Genomic DNA, 27000 nt, shown 5'->3' on the forward strand with positions numbered 1-27000 from the left:
CTGATGTAAAGTAGTTGAATTGCTTTGCTTGCTCTAAAGGCACGAGGACTAGGATTTATGCACACTTGTGCAACAAGTATTGTATAAGCAAGAAGACAAATAAAGCTATGGCAAGGCTACATACATTTGGCAATTGGTGGACTGGGGAATTGACTTCAAATAACCAAGTCTGCAATGAATTGCTGCCCAATTCAAATAATACAATAAGTTATAATGCAACAGTGGTTTTTTTCTATATATTCTGCACAAATATCATGCAAATAATACTGCTGTATTATGCAACAAAATTAGTAGACGAATACACACAGGTACAAGGACAGTGGTAGACATCACAGAATTTAATACAATCTATACAAAAATGTGAACTTATTAAAATATGCAATCATTTTTTAAAAAAGATAACTTTTATAATTGCAAAACACTGTATAAAAATAAATATTCTATGTACACAATCCATTCTGAGGTTAGATCATCATCACTGCAAAAAGAACAAAGTAAACTCATGTTAGTTCAAACTTCAGCACTTTTACCAAGCGGTTATGGAACAGGTCATTAACCAATTAGAGGGGAAATAGAATATGAACAGTATAACATTCCCCAGTGTTGAGGAGTAATGAGGTCAGTCTCACACATTAATCACTTTTATATTTTGCTATTAAACTTGATTCAATTTGATCCCTTTTTATTTCTGCGCTCTTTCCCCTATTGCCCTGCACAGTATATCCTCGCATCACTCAAACACAACTGCTGTCTCCTCTCTCTCATTGCCAAAGCAACGTTCTTTGCTCCCCAGTCTAATCCAAACAAAATTCCAAGTATTATTTTCAGGTTATCCCTGTCTGGGCGCCTCAGCCAGAGAGAATAAAAACCAAAGTTTATGAATGATATCAGGCTATATAGTTTTTGTTGTGTTTATAAGACATCCAGTTGTTCTTTGAAATGAACACATTATCCTACTTAAAACGAATGGCTTAATATACTCATCATGGCAACAAAATAACGTCACAGGTATGTGTCAAATATTTGCATTGTAATACCGTGGGGCATCATTTCGAGGTTGGTAATTTAAGTTTATATGACAGAGATTATTCTCATTCAAGGAACTAAGCTGGTCAGTGACAAATTCTGTGCTAACGTATTACTTACCAGCACTTCTACTGATTTTAAATCTAGTGGCTCACTTTTAATGATCAAGGTACATTAATACTTATCAACTTCCATTGCTATGATTGTGTTTTGCTCTACAATCATCTGGTGACGTTTTAGAGTTCTTGCTTCAACTTGTGTGACCCTAATTAAAGCACACTTTGCAAACAAACGTGCTGTGTTATGCTCTGCGTTGAACCAGTTTCTACCCTCCCACACATTGTGGCTGGAATTCTCCCGCTGCTCACACTCCGCTGTTAGCGAGAACGGAGAATTTGATGCACAGCCAAATCTCTGTTCGCTGCAGCGGGACCGGAGAATCCCAGCCGCAGGCGAGGCCGGAGAATCCGGCCATGTACATGTATGTGATAAAATTAACTGCACGTACTTTGAGGCTTGAGATCGTACACCGTTTTCAGTTATTGTAATAGGCGCTTTCAGATACAATGCCGGATGGCTCCGGGTTCAGAGAGTAATTAATAATTCATTCACATTTTTATAAGTGTGTAAACTTCATTTTAACTGAGAGGAACTTTACAACCCAATCTCAGGATGAAATCATAATTTATATTGAATCCTGGTGAAAAACATTTGGGGATTGTAACAATCAAATTATCACTGTTAAAGCCAGCACACTATTTCTGATTAGTCAGAACTCTCACAACACCAAGTTAAAGTCCAACAGGTTTATTTGGTAGCACGAGCTTTCGGAGCGCTGCCCCTTCATCAGGTGAGTGCAAGATTTAGTTCACAAACAGGGCATACATGGACACAAACTCAATTACAAGATAATGGTTCGAATGCGAGTCTTAACAGGTAATCAAGTCTTTACAGGTACAGACAATGTGAGTGGAGAGAGGGTTAAGCACAGGTTAAAGAGGTGTGAATTGTCTTCAGCCAGGACAGTTAGTGAGATTTTGCAAGCCCAGGCAAGTCGTGGGGGTTACAGATAGTGTGCCATGAACCCAAGATCCTGGTTGAGGTCGTCCTCGTGTGTGCGGAACTTGGCTATCAGTTTCTGCTCAGCGACTCTGCGCTGTCGTGTGTCTTGAAGGCCGCCTTGGAGAACGCTTACCTGAAGATCAGAGGCTGAATGCCCGTGACTGCTGAAATGTTCCCCAACAGGATTAGAACACTCCTGCCTGGTGATTGTCAAGTGGACAGGAGTGTTCTCTTCCTGTGGGGGAGAGTGACAACGCAGAGTTGCTGAGCAGAAACTGATAGCCAAGTTCCACGCGCATGAGGACGGCCTCAACCGGGATCTTGGGTTCATGTCACACGATCTGTAACCCCCACGACTTGCTTGGGCTTGCAAAATCTCACTAACTGTCCTGGCTGGAGACAATACACACCTCTTTAACCTGTGCTTAACCTTCTCTCTACTCGCATTGTCTATACCTGTAGAGACTTGATTACCTGTTAAGACTCGCATTCCAATCATTATCTTGTAATTGAGTTTGTGTCTATATATGCCCTGTTTGTGAACCAAATCCTGCACTCACCTGATGAAGGAGCGGCGCTCCGAAAGCTCATGATTCCAAATAAACCTGTTGGACTTTAACCTGGTGTTGTGAGGCTTCTTACTGTGCTTACCCCAGTCCAAGGCCGGCATCTCCACATTATTTCTGATTAGTAATGAATAAGTTGAAAATGAAGGAAACATCGCAAACATCAAACCCCTAAAGCAATGCTGCAGTAATAGCTTCCAATAATGGGCTTAGTTTGCAGCATTTGATTACAGCGTCAGGTAGCTAAGAACAGGCTAGGAAGAGGCTGAACAAATACCACACTATGACATGCTGCACATCAGCAAAGTTAAGCTGTTTAGAATTCCAACTCATTTCACTTTTACTTACTTTATTCCAACAACCCTGTATAGGTAAACCATCTTCACCCTGCAATTTGAAACAGAGAGGAGTTTGTTCAACATACATTTTTCCATTTTTTATCCATTTCTATCATTCGATCCTCCCATTCACACGTCTCCTGTTCCCTCCCATGTTTCTTACTCTCTTTCGATCAATATTATGTGCGATGAAAACTGTCTGCAGGAACTGCAGGAGGAAAAAGGGCCTGTTGCACTAAGATATGAAAGCCTGTGGTGTTGTAACTACTTGACTGCCAATGTTTAAGATGCTGCATTTTAAATCGTGTTTGCGATTTTTTCTGATCCAGTGTTCACTGCAAAGACATCAGTTTAACAGTTGACAGAAATGGAATTAAAGTCATATTTTTTGACAAAGTTAAAAGTCACATTTAGTGTTGGGACGGCAATGCCGTTTGTTGTGTAAGTTTAGTGTCACATTTGGAATTCTGTGCTGGATCACATTAATATCTAAATGCCTTTGATGAAATCTTACTCTTCCATTGCTGAGAAACTTAACATCTTCTTGGGCAAGGTGAAACTCAAAGAAAACCTAGAAAGTCACTTTGATTTGTGACGACAGTAGATTTGAAAATTCCATCTGTATAAATCTAATATAATGAACTGCACTAATTCTGACTGGTTGATATTCATATTCAACCCCATTGGTGCCAATGTGGAACTAGAGTGCTTTTTGTAACATGTGTCTCAATCTAAATGCTGATCTCTCCAATCTCTGGGCTCTTGCATGATGATAAATTTCATCCAATTCTTTTTTTAAGACAAAATAAAAGTGAGTAAGTATGGCATCAGATCACTTTTATAGCCGCCTATTCTATGATTCTGCAAGGAGAAGAGGAGAGATCTCCAGCCTTGGTTAAAGCTTGCCAACATTATACTCAAGCCCTCTAATGAAGCACCCACATCTCCATGCCCCTCGACATTTTAAAGACATTGGCTGGAATTCTACCACCTTGCCCGTCACGGAATCGGAGCGGGCGAGGGTCGGACAACAGAAATCTGTGTTGAACTCGGGCGGGAATTTCCGGTCTCACCCGAGAGAGGCTGCAAAATCTCGTCCATTCTTTTCCTTCCAACAAAACAACTTTGATTATCTCAGCCTATCCTCAAAGCTTTCTTTGTATTTTGAAATCTCTGAATCACCTTCCTTCAATCAAACTGGCAATGTTTACTCCTCCAGCTCTCAACTTCTGAGGCTTAAAAGCAACTCGCTGACGCTTGAGATCCTGGTTAATTTGATTCATTTTGAATGGATTCGCGCCTTCATGAAATGAGGGCTTTGAGGGCTGTGAAGGGGAAATCTGAATCCAGTGCAGGGATTTCACTCCAACACAAAGTCGACGATGCAGACACGGGCTTGTGTATTCAACTTCATAAACCTCAATGTCACATTTGATTTGGTAAACGTACTGACTGGGATTCTTCACCTCATCCGCAGCTGGGATTCTCCGGACTCTGCGCTGTGAATGGAGATTTGGCCGAGCGCCAAATTCTCCATTCTCGCTGGTAGGCGTGGCGTGGCGTACGAGACCAGACAATTCTGGCCACTACCACAATGGATAATGCTAGAATAATAAATGGTTGCTGGTATTTATGCATTATTCTAATGGAGCTTGATAGTACAGGCCTTCTATACAGCATGAATTGGACTGCTGCTCCAGGGAGCAGGCAGACTTATTGGCTTGTTAGGGTATGCTGACCTCCCAGTGCCCTTTCTGCTTTTCCCTTGAGATTTACCCATATAAATACAATAAAATCCCAAACTCCATCCCGATAAAAAAAACAACAAAACCAACTTGAATTTCTGCTGGATGGATTTCATTTAGCACTTGAACCTCGAACCATGAGCTGGTCGTTTTTATTGGACGGGACAATTACTTACGGGTGGAGGCATGAGTAGATGAAAGATTAACACGTTGCTGTAACATCCTTCTGTCTGCTATTGTTCAGAATGGTTTATATTACAGCTGGAAACTAGAGCCAGGAGGTCATTCTGTGCTCAAATGCCAACATTACCAACAGTACCCAGGTGCCGACATTCACAGGACTAAGTAACTATTGTGGCAAAAGTTGGTTCCATACAATAACCAAGTAAAAATCAATGGTATTAACCCTTTCAGACACAAGACACTGTGAAGAACTGTTGCAGCATTGAAAAGGGAGACTTCTCCTCGAATGCCCTGCCAGGAATCTTAAACCCATTCACTGCTGTGCCAATTTCCCGAGACTAAGCTAATCAATTCTCATTCCCTGGTCAATGGCATTCAGTTAATCACATGGCAAAGGATTACTGTCCCCCATTGGACACCAATTAAAAAGTACATTATTTATGACTGGACACAAGTTGTATGCAACATGCTTTTTAAAAATAAACACAAGAACTAACAGCAAGCTTTAAAACTAATGCTCATGCATTGAATTGCTACCCATAATAATGTTTCAATAAGACCTTTTAGCAATTATATTGTAATATTAGAAGAACAGGATCTGTACATTTTATACTGGCACTAAATGAAATGTTATACATTTAAGTTAAGTTACGCTTCACATTAAACAGAATTTGATTTCTCAAAGACACTAACAAGATGAATTTATTTAGGCAGAAACCTCATTTTGACATTAACCCATTGGTACTCTGTCGTGGTGCAGGGCAGGGTTGAGGAAAGTGGCAGAGAAGGTAGGGTAAGAAGGAAGTGAGGGAATGTTAATTCTGAATTGGTTTTGATAAGGAGAAAAGGAGAATCAATGAGATAAATAAGGAAGGATTCTGCAAGAACATTGACTACAGCAGCACCACATAAGTAAGGGAGGTTTGGTGGGAGCATCTGGATACAGCAGGGAAAGAGGAAGCTACTAAAATGAAGATAGTTAGGTTGATTGGCCATGCTAAATTGACCCTAGTGTCGGGGATTAGCAGGGTAAATATGTGGGGTTACGGGAATAGGGCCTGGGTGGGATTGTGGTCGGTGCAGACTCGATGGGCTGAATGGCCTCCTTCTGCACTGTAGGGATTCTATGATTCTAACTCTGGTGTAGGATTTGGTTAGCATTGTTTAACTGTACTGGGATGGGGCAGAATTTCATTTATATAGAGCCTTTCACAACCCGAGGATGGACAGAAGCAAGTTACATTCAGTGAAGTTTTGTCGATGTGCAGCCATTGTTACACTGCAGGAAATGCAGCAACTAATTTGTGCACAGCAAGCTCCCACAGACAGCAATATGATAAGAGACCAATTTTTCGGTGCTGGTCGAGAGTTAAGTGTAACCCAGGATAGATTTGCGTGAGACTGAAAAAGATCTCGTGAAAAGTCAACCAAATCAACTGCTTTTCTTAAATTATGAATTTAACTCAGCAGCAAAAGTTTGAAGCCAAAATATTTGGGGCGCATTTTTTTTTGTTGTTGCCAAAGTTTGGTTTATAACACAAAAATGGGGAAATAGAGTGTTTTCAAAAAGGTATTCTTTCATGGGATGTGGACATCACTGGAGAGGACTAGGTGAGGGCAGCAGGTTTCCTTCCATCAAGGACATTAGTTGAAACTACTGAGGCTAGTTTTCAATTCCAGATTTATTAATTTAAATTCCACCAAGCGCCCATGGTGAGATTTGAACTCTCACCCTCACAGCGTTAGCCTGGCCCTCTAGAACTGCTTACTATCGTTCCCAAATCCCATGAAGTGTACGAGAGAAAAAGGGGGATAGGATAACGGTGAAGGGGCTGAAGCACGGGAGATTACTAATCTAGTAAAATAGTCCTGGATGACCATATTCTGTTCTCCCCTTTGAGGGAGAGGAACTGTCTGGTGGTGATTTAACCCGAGGATCACCACACCTCAGGCGAGGGGGCAAGGTTGAGAAGGCGGGGCCTTCAGGAATAATCTCGGCCGGTACAGGAATTGAACCCACGCTGTTGGTGTCACTCCACTTCATGAACCAGCCATCCAGCTAACTTACTAGTCAATTTGTTATCCTTGTGTGATATTTGGTAAAGCAGATATTGACTGATCCACGTGGCTCTGAAAAAAAATCTAAATTACCTTTGCCAATGTGAGCAGTGTTTTATGTAAAATGTTTGTGTACATGAAGAATTCATAATCGCAACAAACAACTGCATCAAGAATATCAGATTGTGTTAGTAAGCAGATTTGTTACAGTGAAGGAGTTTGGATGGCTATACAGGATTAAAGCTGTACTTTATCCGGATTGCATCTGGAGTTATTAGTTCACTAGCATGCATGAAGATGGGTCACAATGATTAACATGCAGGACGGGAAGGGAGATAAGACCATACCAATGGGCAAGGGGCATCAAGCCCATCCAGGCCAGGTAAGCCCGGTTCACCTTTCTCTCCTTTAAAGCCTCGGAATCCCTGTTTACAAAATGAACTGATTTGGTTAATACAAAAGCATCTTGAATTGACGTTCACACAGATGGAGAAAGGAGGGAGGACTTTGAAACGGACAAGTTAACATGCAGCAAGGAATTGGACAGTGACTGGGTCCAGTGCAACTCCTTTTCTTTGATTGCCCACTGAGCATCACAAACGAAGCGCTCACCCTCACCGGCAGACTCTCGGCGGACAATGCAGATGTTCAAAACACTCTTTCGATTGATGAGAACGAAGATGCATCAGCAAAGGAATTCCAGCAAACCTTGGCAGGTGCGACTTACATCAAACAGGTGTGGCTCTGAACTCCTCCAGATCCACACTTTTGCCTGTTTAGCTGCAGTGGTAATGTGGAATTACAGAACGTTGCTGCATTGCTGATGGGCAGAGACCGCATCCCAGCGAGGGCGAGGCGATTCCACATCTCTTGTGTAAACGTAGTCTTCAGATCTGCCGTGACGGAGTTCCATTTTAGTGGAACCTTTGGGCTGACATTCTTGTCCCTCCCTTATTTTTCCATGACAATATCTGACAATTTCAATTACATCACAAGAACATACCAATGGACAAGGTGCATCTAATCCGGGCACTCCTTGGTCTCCCTTATCCCCTTTAGGCCCTTTAGAACCTCTTTTTCCCTTCTCCCCCTGCAAACAATATTTTTATTAGTCAAGGAGCTTTAGCAAAAAAAAAAGGTGGGGGGAAAGGTTGAAGTAACATTATTATACTGAGCTTCATAGAAAGAGAACACTATTGCACTGGACTGAATAAATTGTTCGGAAGTTTAAGCCTTACTGGCAATTCCTGCATCATCTACATTTTTCACAGGGCTGATGAAGATTATGCCTGGATTTACTCTGGAGATTGTGTCTGGTGACAGACTGGTTACTTTTATACACAGCGCCTCAGAAGACCAGCCAATCATAGTTCTTTATTCACAAAACATATTTTAAGCAAAAATAGTTTTCCTTATAAAACGGTTTAAGGATCTGAGCGCCCAATTAAAAAACAGAATCTATTCCCTGCTCTCACTTATTTTAACATTTAACAAAAAGATTCACAGCGGCCACTCCACTGATTCTTAAAATCCTCTTACAATCATCATTGTGTAATGAATTAAAAGTCCAGGAAGGCAAGGAATATTATGGAAGGCTGGGAGACTAGCAGATCGAGTAGAAAAGGAATAGCTCACACATTAGGATCAGTGTCAGGGGAGAGGGACAGTGATGCTGATTGAGGAAGGAGCAAGAAGGAGGATCCGGGATTAATGCGGAATGGAAGGAAGGGATGAAGGGGGTAAGGCAGACCTGTCGGAAGGAAGAAGAACACAGGAGAAAATGCAAAGCCAAAAGGAAACAGCACAGCATCATTTAAACATGGACAAAAATGATACACACACCAAAACTCGCAATATTTTTATCTATATTTCTGTAGGAAATATATTAGTTTACAGTTTTTAAATCGAAGATCGTGCATGCAACTTTACAATTTGAGTAAAATGTATTTTTTGTTTAAATCAACCAGACGTTTGAGAAAGTTAGATCTATCTTTTTAATAATTGCAGAGTTAGGCCCATTACGACCGATCAGTTAGTTTATTGCACTCTGCAATGAAAGCAATTCAAATCAGCATTGACTTACTGCTGGATATTTCATTCACCACACGCTGAGAGCTATATTTTCCTCTGTTTTCAAATATTTTAAGTGCCTTTTCCCAAAGATATTAAAAGCCTGCAATCTAAAGGGGACTGTGCGTAACCCTGGTTCAGACAATTTTGTCATACTATTTCATCAGCTGAAATGGCAAATATTGGCCAATCACGATTCCTTTAACTCTCCCAAACAAAACAGCTAATGGTGTGAGTGGTCCAAAGTCTGCCTGTGTACATCAGTCAATATAAAGCACTACCCACAATATAGAGCACGGCTCACATATAGCGCACTGCTCAGTGGACTAGACTCAGAACAGAACCTGGCTGGATAGTATAGAACCTGGCCTAACCTTCCTCTGACTTAGCTACTGTTTAGTAAGGTTCCAGTCTCGGAGTTCAGCCCCTCCCAATTTGCCTTTATATGTTCTGACAGCGTGAGTAGATATACCTGCTGTGTACACAGGTTTATTCATTCATAATCCAGCATTTAGATGGATAAGTATCATTATCTACTCGCAATGCCTCATCTAATAGTGGTTTTATCTAAATAAAACCTGGGAGTTAACTAGCCCCGTGGTCCGGAATGTAAACCAGTGAGTGAATTTCCTCACTTAGCCTCTTCACTGAATCAAAACCCAGTCCGGGTTAAAACCAATTCCACTGTTCTAGATCCCCAGATACTGGCTGAATGAATGTCCTGGTTCGTTCACCTAGTGCAGTTGCTTCTCTGTTGGGGTTTGTGGCTATGCAAGACGTGTTATCAGCGATGTTTGCACCTTGCAGTCCATCCCTCCAAGATGTGAAGGCATCAATCCTTCCTTTGTCTTGACAGGGCAGTGTCCTATTTGTAAACCCCAGAATAAAAGTATTATTGGCTCTCGCAGAGAGTGTGCAGTATTTTCCAGCAGGGAATTACATGTGAATGGAGTGACAGCCCTATCTATGTAGATATGCCATTGGATTGTCCATAGGTTCATGACTGGCAGCACATGGAATCATAGAATCCCTACAGTGCAGAAGGAGGCCATTTGGCCTATTCAGTCTGCGCTGACTCTCTCTGACAAAGTACCTTAACCCGGCCCTTTCCCCCACCCTATCTCCGTAACCCCACACATTTTACCATGGCTAATCCATCTAACCCACACAGTTTGGGACACTATGGGGCAATTTAGCCTGGCCAAACCCCTAAATTACACATTTTTGGACTATGGGAGGAAACCGGAGCACCCGGAAGAAACCCATGCAGACACGGGGAGAATGTGCAGACTCCGCACAGACAGTGACCCAAGCCAGGAATTGAACCTGGGCCCCTGGCACTGTGAAGCACCAGTGCTAACCACTGTGCCACCCTTATGGCACATGGATGACCACTTTGGCAAACATTAGCTGCCACGCCTGCAGTTTCAGTCAGTTGTTGTTGAAGTGTAAATTGGTTAGATGGTGAATTACAGCTTCATTTACCTCCTTAATCACACAGTGACTTCTCTGGCTGGTTTGAAGACCACTTGGGTAAAAATGGAGGGTGACGGTGACCTTCATGGTGCTATACAGATGGTAAACTGTCCTCCAGGTCTTTGTAAACCAAGACCCCCGACCTTAGTCATTGTCAGTGTACAAACCCCAAGGAGCAGAGTCAGCTCCCATACCCACTACATCTGGGTCATGTGTCCTGCAAACTATGACCGCTTCATTCTGAAACCTCTCTCTTCTCCTGTCAGACTGAGATACCCGGCAATGACCGCCACACACATTCTGTATCGTTCACAAGCCTCGGTAATATTTCAGAATCTTCCAGAGTTCAGGACTCACCATTCAGCCCATTATCCAAGGGCCATTCTGTCAAGCTCATTTCTGATTGGCCTTCAATCTGCCCTTGATAAGCTCGGGCAAGTAAATCATTTCCTCCAAATTATTTACAGAGGTTTTAGCACCAAGCAGCTTGAATGCCTTCTGTGGCTTGCTCCTCTCACTGATTGCTGCTGCTTTCTGTCAAAAGCGATACGCAGAGGAAAATATAGCCCGAGATTTAATCTTTACTTGAAGGCATCATGCAAACTGAAGTGATTGCAGAATTAAAATGAGACATGCAGATGGCCAATCGCCCTTACCCGGCCTCCCTTTTCACCCTTTGGTCCAAGTGAACCCTGCAAAAGACAACACTGGCGTGAGGTTTCTTTTTCAGATACAATGCAATGTTGATGCAATGCCGCTCCGTCGTTACGATATACACACACTGTGCTTCGTTACCGACAACTTCAACAAAATGGCCCAGAGCGTCCATGTTCTGGGGCTAGTGTAACAACCCAAAAATGTGCTGGGAATACCACAGAACACCCCTGCCCCTCCCCAACTCCCCCAGGAGCGAATGGCAATTACCCAAGAGGTTCAAGCTTCCATTGGACAATTGTCCTGCACTGGTAACCATCGGAAAATGGGACCTAACCCGCAAACTGTGAGTGATTCCAGCTGTCTCACAACAACAGTTAGAAACAACTAAAACCACTTACATCTTCTGGGTAACACTTGCACTGATCTCCCACCTGCCCCCTTGCCCCACGCCACTCCTGACCCCAACGGGGCACCCCCCATTCTCCGCCCACTGAGCACCACCCCAAATCACAGGACACCTCTACACTCCCCATTGGATTCCCGGATGCCCCCACCTCTTAAAGACTCCCACCATGGGATTCCCCTCCACCCTACATATGACCATCCTCATGGGACACCTCCCCCTAACAATCATCCCCTGATTCTCCACAACCCCCCCCCCCCCCAACCCTCTACAGGACCCCCTGACTAGCCCTCTCCGAACACCCAATGCCTCCCCCTCAATCCTACCCACTTACTGACCATCTCCCTGGCCGGGCAGCGGCTGCACCTTTGAATCTACCCGGTTTACTCATTTAGTTAAAAAAGAGAGGCTGGAGTTTCCTGGTGCCTGACTCTGCTCGAGGCCTCAGGATCAGGCTAAATCACACAGTTAGAAAGGTAGGCGAGAAGGGATCGAAAAGAGTTCAAGGTAGGAAAGTAGAAGCGGAATGACAATCCTGCTCGGAAATTCAGGCCCTGTGTACTCCAATCATAGAATAGAATCCCTATGGTGCAGAAGGAGGCCATTCGGCCCATCGAGTCTGCGCTGACCACAATCCTACCAAGGCTCTATTCCCGTAACCCCATGTATTTACCCTGGCTAATCCCCTGACACTGGGGGCAATTTAGTATGGCCAAACCACCTGACCCACACATCTTTGGACTGTGGGAAGAAACCGGAGCTCCCGGAGGAAACCCACACAGACACGGGGAGAATGCGCAAACTCCACACAGACAGTGACCCGAGGCCGGAATTGAACCCGGGTTCCTGGCGCTGAGAGGCAGCAGTGGTAACCACTGTGCCACCCAGTGGAGCTGGTTGGGAAAGCTGCTAAATGGAGACAAGACAGTTCTTCAACAAGCCCAAACTGGAGGTGCCCCTCCTAGTGGCCACAGCAAGTAGCACAGATACCGTGTGAGAATTGGACAAGCTCTATACTCTGGTATCACGATATTATGGCAGGGGCATAAAGAAGGCAAGAAAATTACTTCCCAACTGGGATAAAATAACTAAATATAAAATAAAATAATACATTTCAGAAAATAGTCTTCAACTCTCTGAGTAAGGTAAACACAGACCCCAGACACCAAATTGTACTCCACGTGATACCGAGCTTTGCCTTTTCCCCGTTGATTACATTCCCATACGGTAGAATATACAGCACTTACAACGCATGGCAACATCTCACACACCCTGCGAGAGTGAGGAGTGTCTGTGCCTGCTTTACGACCAGCACAATTTTACCCTCCAGTGGCCCCGGGACCCACACCGCCGTCTCACCGACGATGCTAGCCTCAAAACACAAAATATTAACTCGCTTCCTTACAGGTAATCCCCGTGGTCCGATTGAGCCTGCATATCCCGGATCTCCTTTATTTCCCTGAAACAAACATCAACACAGTTATAGAAATATTACAAACTGATCTTACGCACACTCCACTTACATGCTGCTTCTGCTCAAGACATTATTGGTGCTAAACTCTTCCATTAAGATCACAATGATTATCAGAATGACTGGAGTTCTGAAGAAGGTTGGATGCATTCACTTTGGCAGCAGGTGGATAGTAAATATGTTGATGGTTATGCCAGCTGGTGATTGAGTTGAGTTGGCTAACACTTCTGAATTCCCAATTACAAGATGCACAGATTTCATTAACAAATGAACAGTTTAGCTCCTAAACAGCTCAGCTGATAAATGACCTAATGTATATGGAACTGAGACAGATTGATCAGAAACACTTGATCTTTATCCTCTCTCTGTCTACTTATGTGATGTCAGTGAGATTAGGTACCAGGGTTAGGTAAAGGAAAAGGCATGCCAGAGTTTCCATTCAAATTATTATTCAATGCCTCAATGGGTGAGCGAATGAGTGTGCATGTTTGTGTTCGAGTGTGTATATGCACATGTGTGTGTCTGATGATCTTCACAAAGTAATACAACATTGACACATTGTTGTTAATTTAAATGTAATCCACTCATTGGGAATCCCACAGAATTGGGATGCTCTAAAACTCGGTTAACACTCCCACCTGATTTCACTCTCTACTGAAGCTAATACTGGACTGGGTATAACCACCCAATTCTGCAGGTTTCCTGTCCAGTGGATCTGTTTGCAATGACCCCCTGTCTCAGCTTGTGTCTGAATGGCCAGTTAGGATTTTTAGGGTTAGACAGAGAGAGGACACATCCCCTTTTCTTCTCGCTCTGCCACTTTTCTTTTGGCTCACGTCCAACCCTTGTTGCCCCCTGTGATGCCTCGCCTTTATCTTGTGGCTTGTTGCCTTCTGGGCCTTTTCATTTTTAAAAAATATTTTTATTACTGCTCCTGTTTGTTTTTTCTTGTGTAGGGTGGTGAAGGGGTTGTGGGGGGGCGGGGGGGGGGGGGGGGGGGTTGCGTTCGTGTGGGGAAAACCAGTTAGGCTAGGGTCAGGGAAGTTCCCAGGTTGTGGAACTTTACCCCAGCCTGAGTCCACATCTTCAGGAACTATGGGGAGTAAGCGGCGTATAGAGCAGTAATTGCATAAAAAGTTTGAAAAACTATACGTGATAGCATTGGAAAATAATCACTTCCAGCAGTCGTATCCAAATAGAGTCACTTTTGCCAAAAGTTCAGAACTTTTTCAACTATAATTGCATCTTTCTTATCTATCACAATGATGCTTTAAAAATAAGCAGTGTGGGGAATGAATGGTGAATATTAAACAAAAGCAGATCTTTGGAAGAAAAATTCCCTGGGTGTGTCCGATGACTCAGATAGTTTGATGGTTTCATGATGCTGTATCTGACAGCCAGGCAACTTCCTTCTGGGTCCTCAGTTAAGTGTTCACAACCGTGAAATTACACATGGCAAACTTCCGTCTTTCCAAACTCCACAATCCCAAGCCCAATTCCTCAATGAAATCAGATCCCTTCGCCCACTCTATCGACTCATCTCCTGACTCAACTCCAGACCCGGGGTTCAGCTGTGTTCGGGTACAGTACTGTCAACCCATTTCCCAAAAATCCTGGGAATCATCTCAATATTTTAAAAAAACTGTTGACCATATTGTTCCTCCTCCCATCAATAATCTCCCAATCTCTGCAAAATTCACCCTCACTCAACACAATGATCATCTCTCTCACCTAGCAAATTCCTTCAGTTTGGTTTCCATCCTGTCCACAGCATTGACACTTGTGGCCATGATGACTAGAATGTGAGTTACTCTTCAATTTCTCTTTGGGTTACAGTTGACGATATCGCCCATATTCACTGATTCCCCTCTCTGCCTCACCCACATACAATGGTGTCAGGTGGCTTCTCTCCTCTGCTGCATTGTTACCTTCAGTGCATCCCAAGCTTCCAATGTATATTTCACTTGGCAGTACAAAGTGTAGCAATGATGCTCACTCAGCATCACACTTCCCCATTGTCCAGGGTTCTAATTGCGTTGTCTGACTTCTTATCGGAGATCAAATCACAAATGAGCTGGTGATTTCTGATACTCAAATGTTGACAAGACTGAAACCAAGTTGTTAATCTAAGAGACCCTGCAGCTGAAACTCAGCCAGAGTTCGCAAAACCTCGATGTGTTCTATCTAACGATGTATTTCAAACCCCAATCTAGCCCATTATCAAGTCTGCCTACTTTACCACTGAAATGTTTGTGTGTGCATTACTCATTCTCGCTGCTGTTCAGTAGATCAATGCAATCACCATCGTACCAAGCAGAACCACACAGTGCAGAAAAAGCTCAAGGATCTAACAAACATGGCCAAGATAAGTCAAATATCTGGTACTAATCTACATTGGCTAGCACCCACACAGCCCCAGGCTCTTCCTTGGCCAGTATATTCTCTCTCGGCTGGGTGCAGGTAACATCTCCACAAACTGAGGCAGCTTATTATTTACTCAGAACCATTCTCAACTCCAGTCACAAATGTGTTTCCCATTCTTCAAGAATATTTCAACCCAGAGTTTCTGCTGATTTTCCCCCGTTGACCAAGCCAGCGGAATTGATTGAGGAAAGTTTCTGCACAAATGAAATGGAAATCAAGTTCAAGGGTGAGCTTTTTGTAAAAACACAGAGTGGTCCCGCCCACAGACTGAATTAATTCTCATGGTGACTTGCTGTCCTTTGGGGCCATTGGGGAGACGCTTTAAACAGAGTGAATCTTCTGCTCAGTGCAACGGCGCTAATTTTAAATATTAAAGATTACTTCACTAATGAAACTACAAGAGGTTCAGTATATATTTCTTTTAGAGTCATTTTCAGGGCTTTAAAACCTGGTTACTCACAGACAGAGGGTTGGACACTTCAATAAAAACGCTTCTTTTCTGGGCCAGAAACTAATTTTCAGCTTTTTTCACAGAAAGTGCATCAAGCTGCCACTCCGAATAACATTAAAGAATATTTTCCTGGAACAATTACATTCTATTACACTGCCTGGCTGCCCTGCCTCTGACTGCCCTGTGTCTGGCTGCCCTACGTCTGACCACAGAGTGTCTGGCCGCCCTGCGTCTGGCCGTCCTGTGTTATTGACAATTTTACAATTGTGGTTATGTAAATGAGCTCGAGCAGAAACCTCAGCAATAATTTCACTTTGGAAAACCAGTTTCAGCTGCAAATTTACACCCAGATTACTGACTGCGCCCAAAACAAAAACTCTCCACCAGCCTTGTCTGACGTCTGGCCGCTGGGCCGGGTGCGGGTCTGGCCGCGGGTCTGGCCGCTGGGCCGGGTGCGCGTCTGGCCGCGGGTCTGGCCGCTGGGCCGGGTGTGTGTCTGGCCGCTGGGCCGGGTGTGGGTGTGGCCGCGGGTGTGGGTCTGGCCGCGGGTGTGGCCGCTGGGCCGGGTGCGGGTGTGGCCGCTGGGCCGGGTGCGGGTGTGGCCGCTGGGCCGGGTGCGGGTGTGGCCGCTGGGCCGGGTGTGGGTGTGGCCGCGGGTGTGGGTCTGGCCGCGGGTGTGGCCGCTGGGCCGGGTGCGGGTGTGGCCGCTGGGCCGGGTGCGGGTGTGGCCGCTGGGCCGGGTGCGGGTGTGGCCGCTGGGCCGGGTGTGGCCGCTGGGCCGGGTGCGGGTGCGGGAGTGGCCGCTAGGCCGGGTGCGGGTGTGGCCGCTGGGCCGGGTGTGGCCCTCCAGGCCTCTCAATGTGCCCCATGGAGCCGGATTTCAAGACGTCAGCCAAACTAGTGAACCAATCAGCAGCAAAAGTGGGAATGAAACGATCTGTGATTGGAGCAGCAGCAGTGTGGAGAAAGTGAGGAGACAGAGGGAGAGCAAGGAGAAAGAGGAGGAGCGAGGAGAGAAAGCAGGAAGAGAGAGTGGCAAGCGTAGAAGGAAAGAAAGAGGGAAAGAAAGAGAGAGAGAGAAAGGAGAGAGATTGACCCATCATGTTTGGCTGTGGAGGGCACTCTCCTGCTCTCAATATCTTTTTGATGGGCTGAAGGCTGTAGTGAACACCAAACTCAACCAGACTGTTCAGAACTGGGAGAGAAAATGGCCACAAATACTCAAGTGACGAATGGAAGCTCTTGGGTTCCAGCCCAGCCGAGCTGCCAGTAACAGCTGTGTTCACAGAAAGCTGCACATGAACCATTTGTTTTGATGCTAATATTGTTACCATGCGCTAGAGGCACTGTCACTAAACCAGTTACTGCCATCGGTTTCTAAACATTCACATAAACTTGAAATTAAAATCATTTTAGCTCATCGTCCCGCGTTTTGTCTCATTCTTACCCTTTCTCCTTTTGGTCCCGCTGGCCCTGGCACACCCTACATAGAAATGAATATATTGAAGAACATCAGACTACCTGCTGCCATTATCTGGCAATGACACCATATACAACACCGTACAGAACAAAACCATAGACAATACCGTAGATAACAATACCATATACAAAAAAGACCCAGCGTTAGAGCAGAAGAACACTTTGCTCATTCAGAGAACAGTACATGGACCAATTACTCAGCCTAAAGATAATTAAGTAGCACTCTCTTAGTGGGACTGGAGCCTTACTGTTGGTGAATAATCCTGGGTTTACTCCACTGGAGTGAAGAGGACTCAGTGATATCCATTCTGTAGGCCAATCATCAGTACGTTAGACAAATGGAAGCACAAGATAATGGCTGGAAGAAATCTGCCCTCCAATTTTCCTCTCTCTTTCTTGGGCCTTCCCTTCACCTCCCTCCCCCCTCTCCCAGTGATGGCGCTGTTGGATTCAGGAAAGCTCTAACGGGGAAACTCTATCCTACCATTCCATTCTATTCCATGCCATGCCATTCTTATATATCCTGAGACAGAAATAAATCTTATAATCCGCTGCATGTTTTCTCTGCAAGTCTGTATTTTCGGTGAATGAGTGTGACATTAGCAAAGAGTTGACGGCAGTTTAAGTGAGGTGGGAACGTAGGATTTTGGGGCCCTCTTTTCTGTATGAAAAGTAGATGAATTTCTCTGGGTATCACAGGTGAATTTAAATAGTCACAATGAAAGAAGGCTTTGTTAAGGTTGTGCGCAGGTACAGTTAACAGGAGGTTCTGACAGTCTGACAACACGGACATAGTCAATAATATCTCTTTGCTATCTTAGCAAATATATTAATGTTTACAAACTTACTGCATAGTTTCAGGGGGAATGGAGTATAGAATTTACAGCCCCAATGAGATGCCTATGTATTGTTATAGTTGTTAATTTTGATTAACCAAACAATGTCATAAACTTATCAATTGAAAACATGAAATCCACTGTTAAAATCTAGTAATCCTCAGGAAGGGAGGGACTAACGACATTGCAGAGAGTATCTGTATCCCTCAGTTAACAACACATACTTCTAAGCCAATGAGTAAATCTATACTCAATAAAGTTTATTTATTTATTGGTCACAAGTAGGCTTACATTAACACTGCAATGAAGTTACTGTGAAAATCCCCTTGTCACCACATTCCGGTGCCTGTTCAGGTACACTGAGGGAGAATTTAGCATGGCCAATGCACCCTAACCAGCATGTCTTTCAGACTGTGGGAGGAAACCGGAGCACCCGGAGGAAACCCACGCAGACACGGGGAAAATGTGCGAACTCCACACAGACAGTGACCCAAGCTGGGAATTGAACCCGGGTCCTTGGCGCAGTGATGCAGCAGTGCTAACCACTGTGCCACCATGCCGCCCTAATGTAAAATGATTCTACACAATGTGCTGCAAAGCTTTCACAACCAACCTCACTTCTTGTCAATTGCTCAATTCAGGACTTAAGTTTTGTTGGATGTGAATGTCTTGATCCAAGGTGCCTGGCATGGTGTATACTGCCTTGTTGGAGCGTCCATCCTGCTGAAGGCCCTAACGTGATGAGAAAGCTTAGAAAAATATCCGACAGCTACTGACAGACACTCCTGGAGGCTGGCGTGATACGAGAAGATATCACGTTCCATGACTGGTGTTCAGACAGAGAATTAGCTACTGCTGAAGTTCCACATCTCCAATTGTTGGAACTACCAGTCTGTGTTTATGGAGGACGTATCCACTGTGTGGATACTTGGCGAGTACCTGGAGTGAGCTCAAAGCCACAAGTGTCCATTAAGTGAGTGATTATCCTCTTTAGATGGAGATTAGGGGAAGAAGGTGGAGACTCTTTGGAATTGAGGTAGCTCCCAGATGATGCCATTGGTGATGAAAGTTCGAGTCCAAGGCAACAGTGCAGCAGATATAATGACCTAGGACCTCAGTACAGGACACAGTTCATGTATTGGGCTAGTCCTGCCCTGAGAGATGGGTCATTCACTAGGAACTGGGATTTTTCTTGCTTTGACCTAAGAATTAGGTGGACTAGTCCTGGTGGGACAAGCTCAAGTGACCTGTTCTGGTAAGTTTCACAGTTCTAATTGGTTTGCCTCCTGCTATGCTGTCTATAATCTTTGGGGGAAGGGCGGGGATGTCCCTAATGATTTGGCTCTGCCCATTGTTAACTATGCTGCCTGATGTAAACTGAATGCGCCCCCACCGGAAGAGGATATGCACTCTATAAAGAATCAGGAGTCAATTGGACTCACATCACATAGTGATGAGTTCCCAGAGATAAGACATATCCAGCAATCTAGAAAGATCTTGATAGAGGTGAAGTTCAATTCCGGCAGTGATAGGGAATTCACAGCCCAATTTTATTTCCACTGAATTGGAATTTCACTCCAAGGATTCAACAATCATTGTACCAAATTATTCAGCGTGGAGGCATGTTTTCCTGTATTTTTAAGGGTCGGCTTTGGTCAGTATAACTCTAAGGTCATGGGCCCAAGTTACACATCAACATTAAATGCTCCAGACCTACTAAGACAGAATAGATGGACTAGAAACCACAGATTGCTTTGGTATATGAAAATGTAGGACATTTGAAAATATCAAACATAGAACCAAAATTGGGAACTGTTCAGTATAACATCTTGTATTAAAAAAAAATCAGTAAGTGGCTAAATTTTGACCTCCTACATTTGTTAATTTACCAGAATTACAACACTGTGGCTAAAATATTTGTACCCATTGAACAATCTCATTACTTAAGCAGTTCCTAATACAAATGTCTGACCAAAAGGTTAAATAAGCAGTTGCATGCATTGGCATATTTCTCATGCTTCATTTATAATGGAAACTGTCCACTGTGCAGGCAATGTAATCCAGCAATATTAAATTCATAACGCAGTCCAATAGCAATGTAGCAGGCATGAACGATTGAGGAGAATGGATGTACAGAACTCACCACTGGCCCAGGCTTTCCGTCAAAGCCAGAAGCACCCTGGACGGTGTATGAAGTGTTAGAAGTGGAAAGAACAGTGGGGAAGAGATGAGTGTAGCAGTGAAAAGGGACATGTGTTGGCATAACTCAATGAAAGGTGATGACATAACGTTGAAAGAGATGAGGACTTGACATATCGGTCAGCACACACAAGAATGCTCTTAGAAAAAACAAACCACACGGTTGACTATTTCAAGCTCGTTGGCTATGAAGCTTTTTAATTCTTTGTAGTATACATGGTAACGGAATGACTGTCACCATTGCAGAGTTACCCACTTTACTTCTCTATCTGGCAGCGGGAAAGTTCTGAAACTAAAACACGTTCTACTCGGAAAAATCTGAATGGCAAATCTTTACAATTAATAGAGGGAGAGTTTGACCAGCATGGCACATGATTGAAAGTGAATTATGATACATGAAAACTGGACTAATTAATGCCACTGTGGATGTTTTATGTCCATTATATCCTTCTTTTAGTGGACACCAAAATATCTAATGTGGAAAGAAAATGGTCACCATAGCACTTGGGTCATAACATCACACTATAACATTTCAGCATTGAATACTAAGTCCATTCTTGTGAACGTCTCTGCGGTTTGATGCTGGTTTTAAATATTCAAAGTTTAATTTGAGCTTGTATTTTCACCCACCTGTTTCATAGTTCTATTGACAGTCTTGTAATGAGGTGAGATCTTTCTCCACCATTACTGAGACTGAACTGAAATAGGTTGAGTAGAATGGGTCTGAATTGAAATAGGTTGAGTAGAATGGGTTTACATTCCATGTTGTTCCGAAGAATGAGATGCAATCTCATTAAAATGTATAAAATTCTTGGGAGGGTTTAACAGGGTGATTGCTGTTTCCAATGGCTGGAGTGTGGGGAATGAGGGGGTAATGGACTCAGGTTAGGGGCTCAGCCATTTAGGATCGAGTTAAGGAGAAATCAGAGGGATGTCCATCTTTGGAATTCTGTAGGCCAGAGAGCAGTGGGTGCTCAGTCAAAGGTTCAACAGGTTTCTCAGTACTAAGGAATTCCAGCACAAGGCTTGTATGGGATGGTGGGTACAGGTACATCATCCATGATGTTAGTGAATAGCAAAGCTGAATGAAGGGGCTGAATGGCCTCCTTCTATATCTAGTTCTGGTCATTGAAATTTCAGCTTTACAGACAGCTGAAAGTGATTGAAGAAAAGTTAATAATTTAAATTTTGATTGCCCATTCCATCAACAGAAATTTGGCCAATGGGAATTAAAGAGACTATCCCCTTTTCCCTAATTTTAGGATTCAGTTCCATGTTCTATTTTTTTAAGATTTTCAATTTATGTAATCTTTTAAGAAGATAAATGGTCTAAAATTAATTTTAGGAATGCATTAACAGCTGGATTATCTTGGAATCATTGAATCCCTACAGTGCAGAAAGAGGCCTATTTGGCCCATCGACCTGTACTGACAACAATCCCACCCAGGCCCTATCCCCGTGTCCCCACATAATTACTATCCCCCTGACACTAAGGGGCAATGTAGCATGGCCAATCAAGCTAACCCCAAGTGAATTCATGGCAGTTCTTGTGGATCCAGACACTTCAGCAACTGAGCAGGTGGACAATGCAAAAGTGAACACTTTGCCTTGGACCAGAGCTGTTTCTGCTTTCAGTCCCAAATCTGACACAGGTGTCAAACTCATTCCTATTTATGCCGAGGACACTAATTCACAAAGTTTCAGCTTGAGTTTGTACTTTTAACACAGTGGGCGGAATTTCCCCGTTCCCCCCCCGCCACGGGAATCATAGTGGGTGGAAGAGAAAATTTGGCAGACCATGGAAAGATCCGTTGACCTTGGATGGGAATTTCCAGACTTGGGTGATTGCGGCTGGAAAATCCCACACAGTGGTTCTGTTAACAAAGCCGAGAAGCGCCCCCTGGGGACAGGACTTGGAACTGGCTACTTGGTCTTTCTCCTCTGTCCGTCCACGCTTTTCCACTTTCCTGTCATCTTCAATGATCCTACCCTCCCACTTCCAATCACTGTCTTCCATTCTCTCTGGGAAAAGTGTAATCATGGAATCATAGAAACCCTACAGTGCAGAAGGAGGCCATTCGGCCCATTGAGTCTGCACCGACTACAATCCCACTTCGGCCTTACCCCCATTACCCCACACATTTACCCCATTAATCCATCTAACCTACACATCCCAGGCCACTAAAGGGCAATTTTTCATGTCCAATCAACCTAATCTGCACATCTTTGGACTGTGGGAGCACCCGGAGGAAACCCACCTGTGTTAAAAGTACAAACGCAAGCTAAAACTTGGTGAATTAGTGTCCTCGGCATAAATAGGAATGAGTTTGACACTTGTGTAAGTTTGATTTTTCCCACATTAATCTTGTTCGAAGGGTAGGCAGGAGTATTGCTGATTTGACTTGCACCCACTAAAACATCTCACAGGTTAATGGACAGAGGCCATGTTTCTACAGAATATAAAGAATTATTCCAGTTCCCCCCCACAGGACTTCAAATATTTGTTTGGTAACCAGGGTGGGCAGATGTTCCCCTCTGGATCTGGTCAACTTGTTGATCTTTAGTTCCCTAACTTTAAACACTTGAGCCTGACGTGCATTCACAAACATAGTTAGATGCTTTCTACATTATTAGCTCTTGGAGGGATTAATCTGATTTGAAGTATATGTTATGTACACTCTCATGCCCTGAAATCCCCAAAAGGCAAGTATGTGCCAAAAATGAGGTCTGATGCTTGCAGTAGAAGATGTAACTTACAGGCAGTCCCAGGGGACCTCGATCACCTCGATCACCTTTCACACCGTTCACCCCAGGATCGCCCTGTAGCAATAATAACATGATCACATTTACTTTCAATGTCAATATCTATCATATATACATTAAGATATACCACTTCCCAGTTTCGTCAATACATAATATGTTATTGTATATAACCCTCGGTTGATTCCAGAGTTGAGAGGGTTGGCTTGTGAGGAGAGACTGAGTAGACTGGGGCTATACTCATTGGAATTCAGAAGAATGAGGGGAGATCTTATAGAAACATATAAGATTATGAAGGGAATAGATAAGATAGAAGCAGGGAGGTTGTTTCCACTGGCAGGTGAAATTAGAAAAAGGGGGCATGGCCTCAAAATAAGGGGGAAGCAGATTTCGGACTGAGCTGAGGAGGAACTGAGGATTCACACAAAGGGTTGTGAATCTGTGGAATTCCCTGCCCAGTGAAGCAGTTGAGGCTACCTCATTGAATGTTTTTAAGGCAAGGATAGATAAATTTTTGAACAGTAAAGGAATTAAGGGTTATGGTGAGTGGGTGGGTAAGTGGAGCTGAGTCCACGAAAAGATCAGCCATGATCTTATTGATGGCGGAGCAGGCTCGAGGGGCCAGATGGCCTACTCCTGCTCCTATTTCTTATGTTCTTAACCCATTAGATCCAGTTATCTATCTTAGTGACTGCAAATTTGATACTACTGTTAGCATCAATTCTTTTGACAGATCTTATTTTAATACTGGCCTGATTGGTGTAAATAATTTAATGCCGGGGTTAAGGTAACACCTCAAACTAAATTCAAAATATCTTTGAAAGCTGTTTCAGTCAAACCTGGAGAAGGAATAAAGGTGGCAGTTGGCACAAAACCAACTTGTGAGACATGAGGTTGGCTCAGACACATCAGTGTTCCAGACTGGAGAACAATACACCAGATGTGGATACAGCATCAGACGGAATCCCGGGAGTCTGAAAATGACCTGGCTGTGTGGAAAAGCTGACAGTTAACTAAAACCAGGGTGGAGTGAGTGGGAGAAACTGTTATCAGCCAGATAGATTTGGCATCGAGCCGGACACAGACAGATTCAATCAGTACTCTGTCTTCACTATTGAAGTCTGTAGGATTGGGAAGGTACTGAAATAGCAAAGAACAAACCAATTCCATGGGCGCGATCTTACCGGCTATTCACTCCTGCTGGAGTAAAGTCGGAGAATTTGGCACTCAGCCCAATCTCTGTTCACTGCAGCGGGGTGGGAGAATCCCGCCAGTGTGAATGGCCATAACACTCCGGCCCTAGTGTTTAAGGATATTACAACCCTTGACTATCAAACATGGGTCATTCCATTCACCTTCCAGGACCACAAACTTAAACAACCATGATGCAAAGCAAACAGGAACAAAGTTTTGAGGACAGGACATGTTACAAGGACAAACGTGATGAAAGAGTTTCCCAAAATCATATCAAACAAGGTGGTAACAGTGATGACTATTGACATGTTGAAACATTGGCTCCATGGGGGATTCTGAGGGTGGCAATCAAAGCTGAATGTTAAAGCAATGCGAAAGGTGAAAACTGAAGGACTTCTGGCCAAAGATCTCCCCTGTCGATCTTTGTGACTAAACAATTAAACTAGATCAAATTAACTGAGAGATCAATTAAAAGGGGCAGTCCCCAAAAAGAAGGGAACCTCCCAAAACAAAAGACAAAGTAGAAAGGAAACTTAAAACATCAAACTAAAATGTGATGAAAGGGGTGGATAATACAGCCCAGCCCCTGAGATGCCCAACGGGCATGTAAGGCATCAACACTTTCCCGTGGACACTGCATGTTCCCTCGCCAGGGACTGCGAATGTAACTGTGGTAGAGGGGCAGACAGTCAGGTCAGATGACCCCCTTGGTCGCCCGCTGCCTGGACCCGTTAATGGCGAGTTTAGATCTCCCCTGTTTGAGAGAACAAAATCACTCAAGGTGATGGACAGAAACAGTTTGTTTCTTATGCGACATCCATGAGAAATTGTTTTTGCTCAAATGTACAATATTAAAATGCATGTCACAAACCACAACTGCAGCATACAAATCATATGGGCGGCACGGTAGCACAGTGGTTAGCACTGCTGCTTCACAGCTCCAGGGACCTGGGTTCGATTCCCGGCTCGGGTCACTGTCTGTGCGGAGTTTGCACATTCTCCCCGTATCTGCGTGGGTTTCCTCCGGGTGCCCCGGTTTCCTCCCACAGTCCAAAGATGTGCGGGTTAGGTTGATTGGCCAAGCTAAATTGCCCCTTAGTGTCCCGGGATGCATAGATTAGAGGGATTAGTGGGTAAATATGAGGGTTAGAGGGATTAGCAGGTAAATATGTAGGGATACGGGGATAGGGCCTGGGAGGGATTGTTGTCAGTGCAGACTCGATGGGCCGAATGGCCTCTTTCTACACTATAGGGTCTCTATGGTTTCTATAACCAAGTAAGAAGTTTAACAACACCAGGTTCTTCTTACTGTGTTTACCCCAGTCCAACGCCGGCATCTCCACATCATGACTTCTATAACCAATACAGATGTAGGGTAAAGATTAGAGTGAAGGGAGGCACCAAGCAAATCCCCATAGCCGGGCAAACATGCAATTTAAAACCAGTTTGAGTGGAATTAAAATTACCTTTGTTCCTGGAAGGCCGTGTGTTCCCTGGGCAAAACAGATCAGAAAGCCAACGTTAAATATAAAACGACATTTCATACAGATGATACCTTTGCTTACTTGCATATTCTAATAGGCTAATTTAAGACATTATGGTTCCTTAGGTTCAAGATATGATTTAAAGCAACTTGGCATATTTACTAAGGGTGTTCGAATATTGGGGTGGCACGGGTGGCACAGTGGTTAGCACTGCTGCCTCACAGCGCCAGGGACCCGGGTTCGATTCCGGGCTTGGGTCACTGTCTGTGTGGAGTCTGCACGTTCTCCCCGTGTCTGCGTGGGTTTCCTCCGGGTGCTCCGGTTTCCTCCCACATTCTGAAAGACGTGCTGGTTAGGGTGCATTGACCCGAACAGGCGCCAGAGTGTGGCGACTAGGAGAATTTCACAGTAACTTCATTGCAGTGTTAATGCAAGCCATTATTTGTGACTAACAAATAAACTTTACTAATATGAGAGATTCATCCTCGTGTTCTATACGTTAGTGATCTCGGGATCTGTGAATTATATGTTTCTTAAAAAAGTTTTTAAATTGTTGCTTTGGAACATCCTGAGAGTGTTTTAAAAGTTATTTCTTTTCACCGGGCAACAAACTGCAGGGGTTGTTACAGCGCCATAAGAGAGGATGCAATTTAAATTTGAGTTTACGGCCGGAATTCTTTGGCCGTTCACGCTGGCGGGATTCTCTGGTTCCCCTGCAGTGAACGGGGATTTGATTGAGTGTCAAATTCTCCGTCCTCGTGTACAGCGGCCGTGAATGGCCGGAATATTCCTGCCTACACCTTTCGCCGGAAAAACCCAGCTACAAGAAGAGTCAACCTCTACCAACTTTAAAAATTAAACTTTCAATGAGCTTAACACTAACAGCCTGCACCTTTCCTCTCTCAACTACAAGATTGTATCTTAACTCCCGCTTGCTTGTAGTTGTCCACACAATACTGGTTTCCTGGTAATGTGAAGAGATTGAAATCTTACCATTGGACCTGGAGGCCCCTCTGGCCCTGGAGGTCCTGGAGGGCCACTAACCTATAAAAGCAACCAACATCCCTCAGTACATACACAAAGCAACCTCTGCAAATAATTCCTGGAACAATGTACAT

General features: G+C 44.0%; 1 protein-coding gene across 1 annotated transcript in view; it reads right to left on the reverse strand.

Annotated features, from left to right (window-relative positions):
• Positions 1–232: 232 nt before the first annotated feature.
• Positions 233–27000, reverse strand: part of col13a1 (collagen, type XIII, alpha 1) — a 234378-nt gene continuing 207610 nt past the window's right edge. Inside the window, exons 34-43 of the mRNA XM_078199346.1 lie at positions 26876–26926; positions 25865–25891; positions 23202–23264; positions 20389–20424; positions 17378–17413; positions 12990–13043; positions 11181–11216; positions 7982–8068; positions 3003–3041; positions 233–478 (exon numbers count right to left, since the gene is read on the reverse strand). Of these exons, the coding sequence (XP_078055472.1) occupies positions 476–478; positions 3003–3041; positions 7982–8068; positions 11181–11216; positions 12990–13043; positions 17378–17413; positions 20389–20424; positions 23202–23264; positions 25865–25891; positions 26876–26926 (432 nt within the window). The 3' untranslated portion in view covers positions 233–475. The remainder of the gene's footprint in view (positions 479–3002; positions 3042–7981; positions 8069–11180; positions 11217–12989; positions 13044–17377; positions 17414–20388; positions 20425–23201; positions 23265–25864; positions 25892–26875; positions 26927–27000) is intronic.

The sequence above is a fragment of the Mustelus asterias genome, chromosome 28 (genome assembly GCF_964213995.1).
Source record: "Mustelus asterias chromosome 28, sMusAst1.hap1.1, whole genome shotgun sequence".
NCBI lineage: Eukaryota > Metazoa > Chordata > Chondrichthyes > Carcharhiniformes > Triakidae > Mustelus > Mustelus asterias.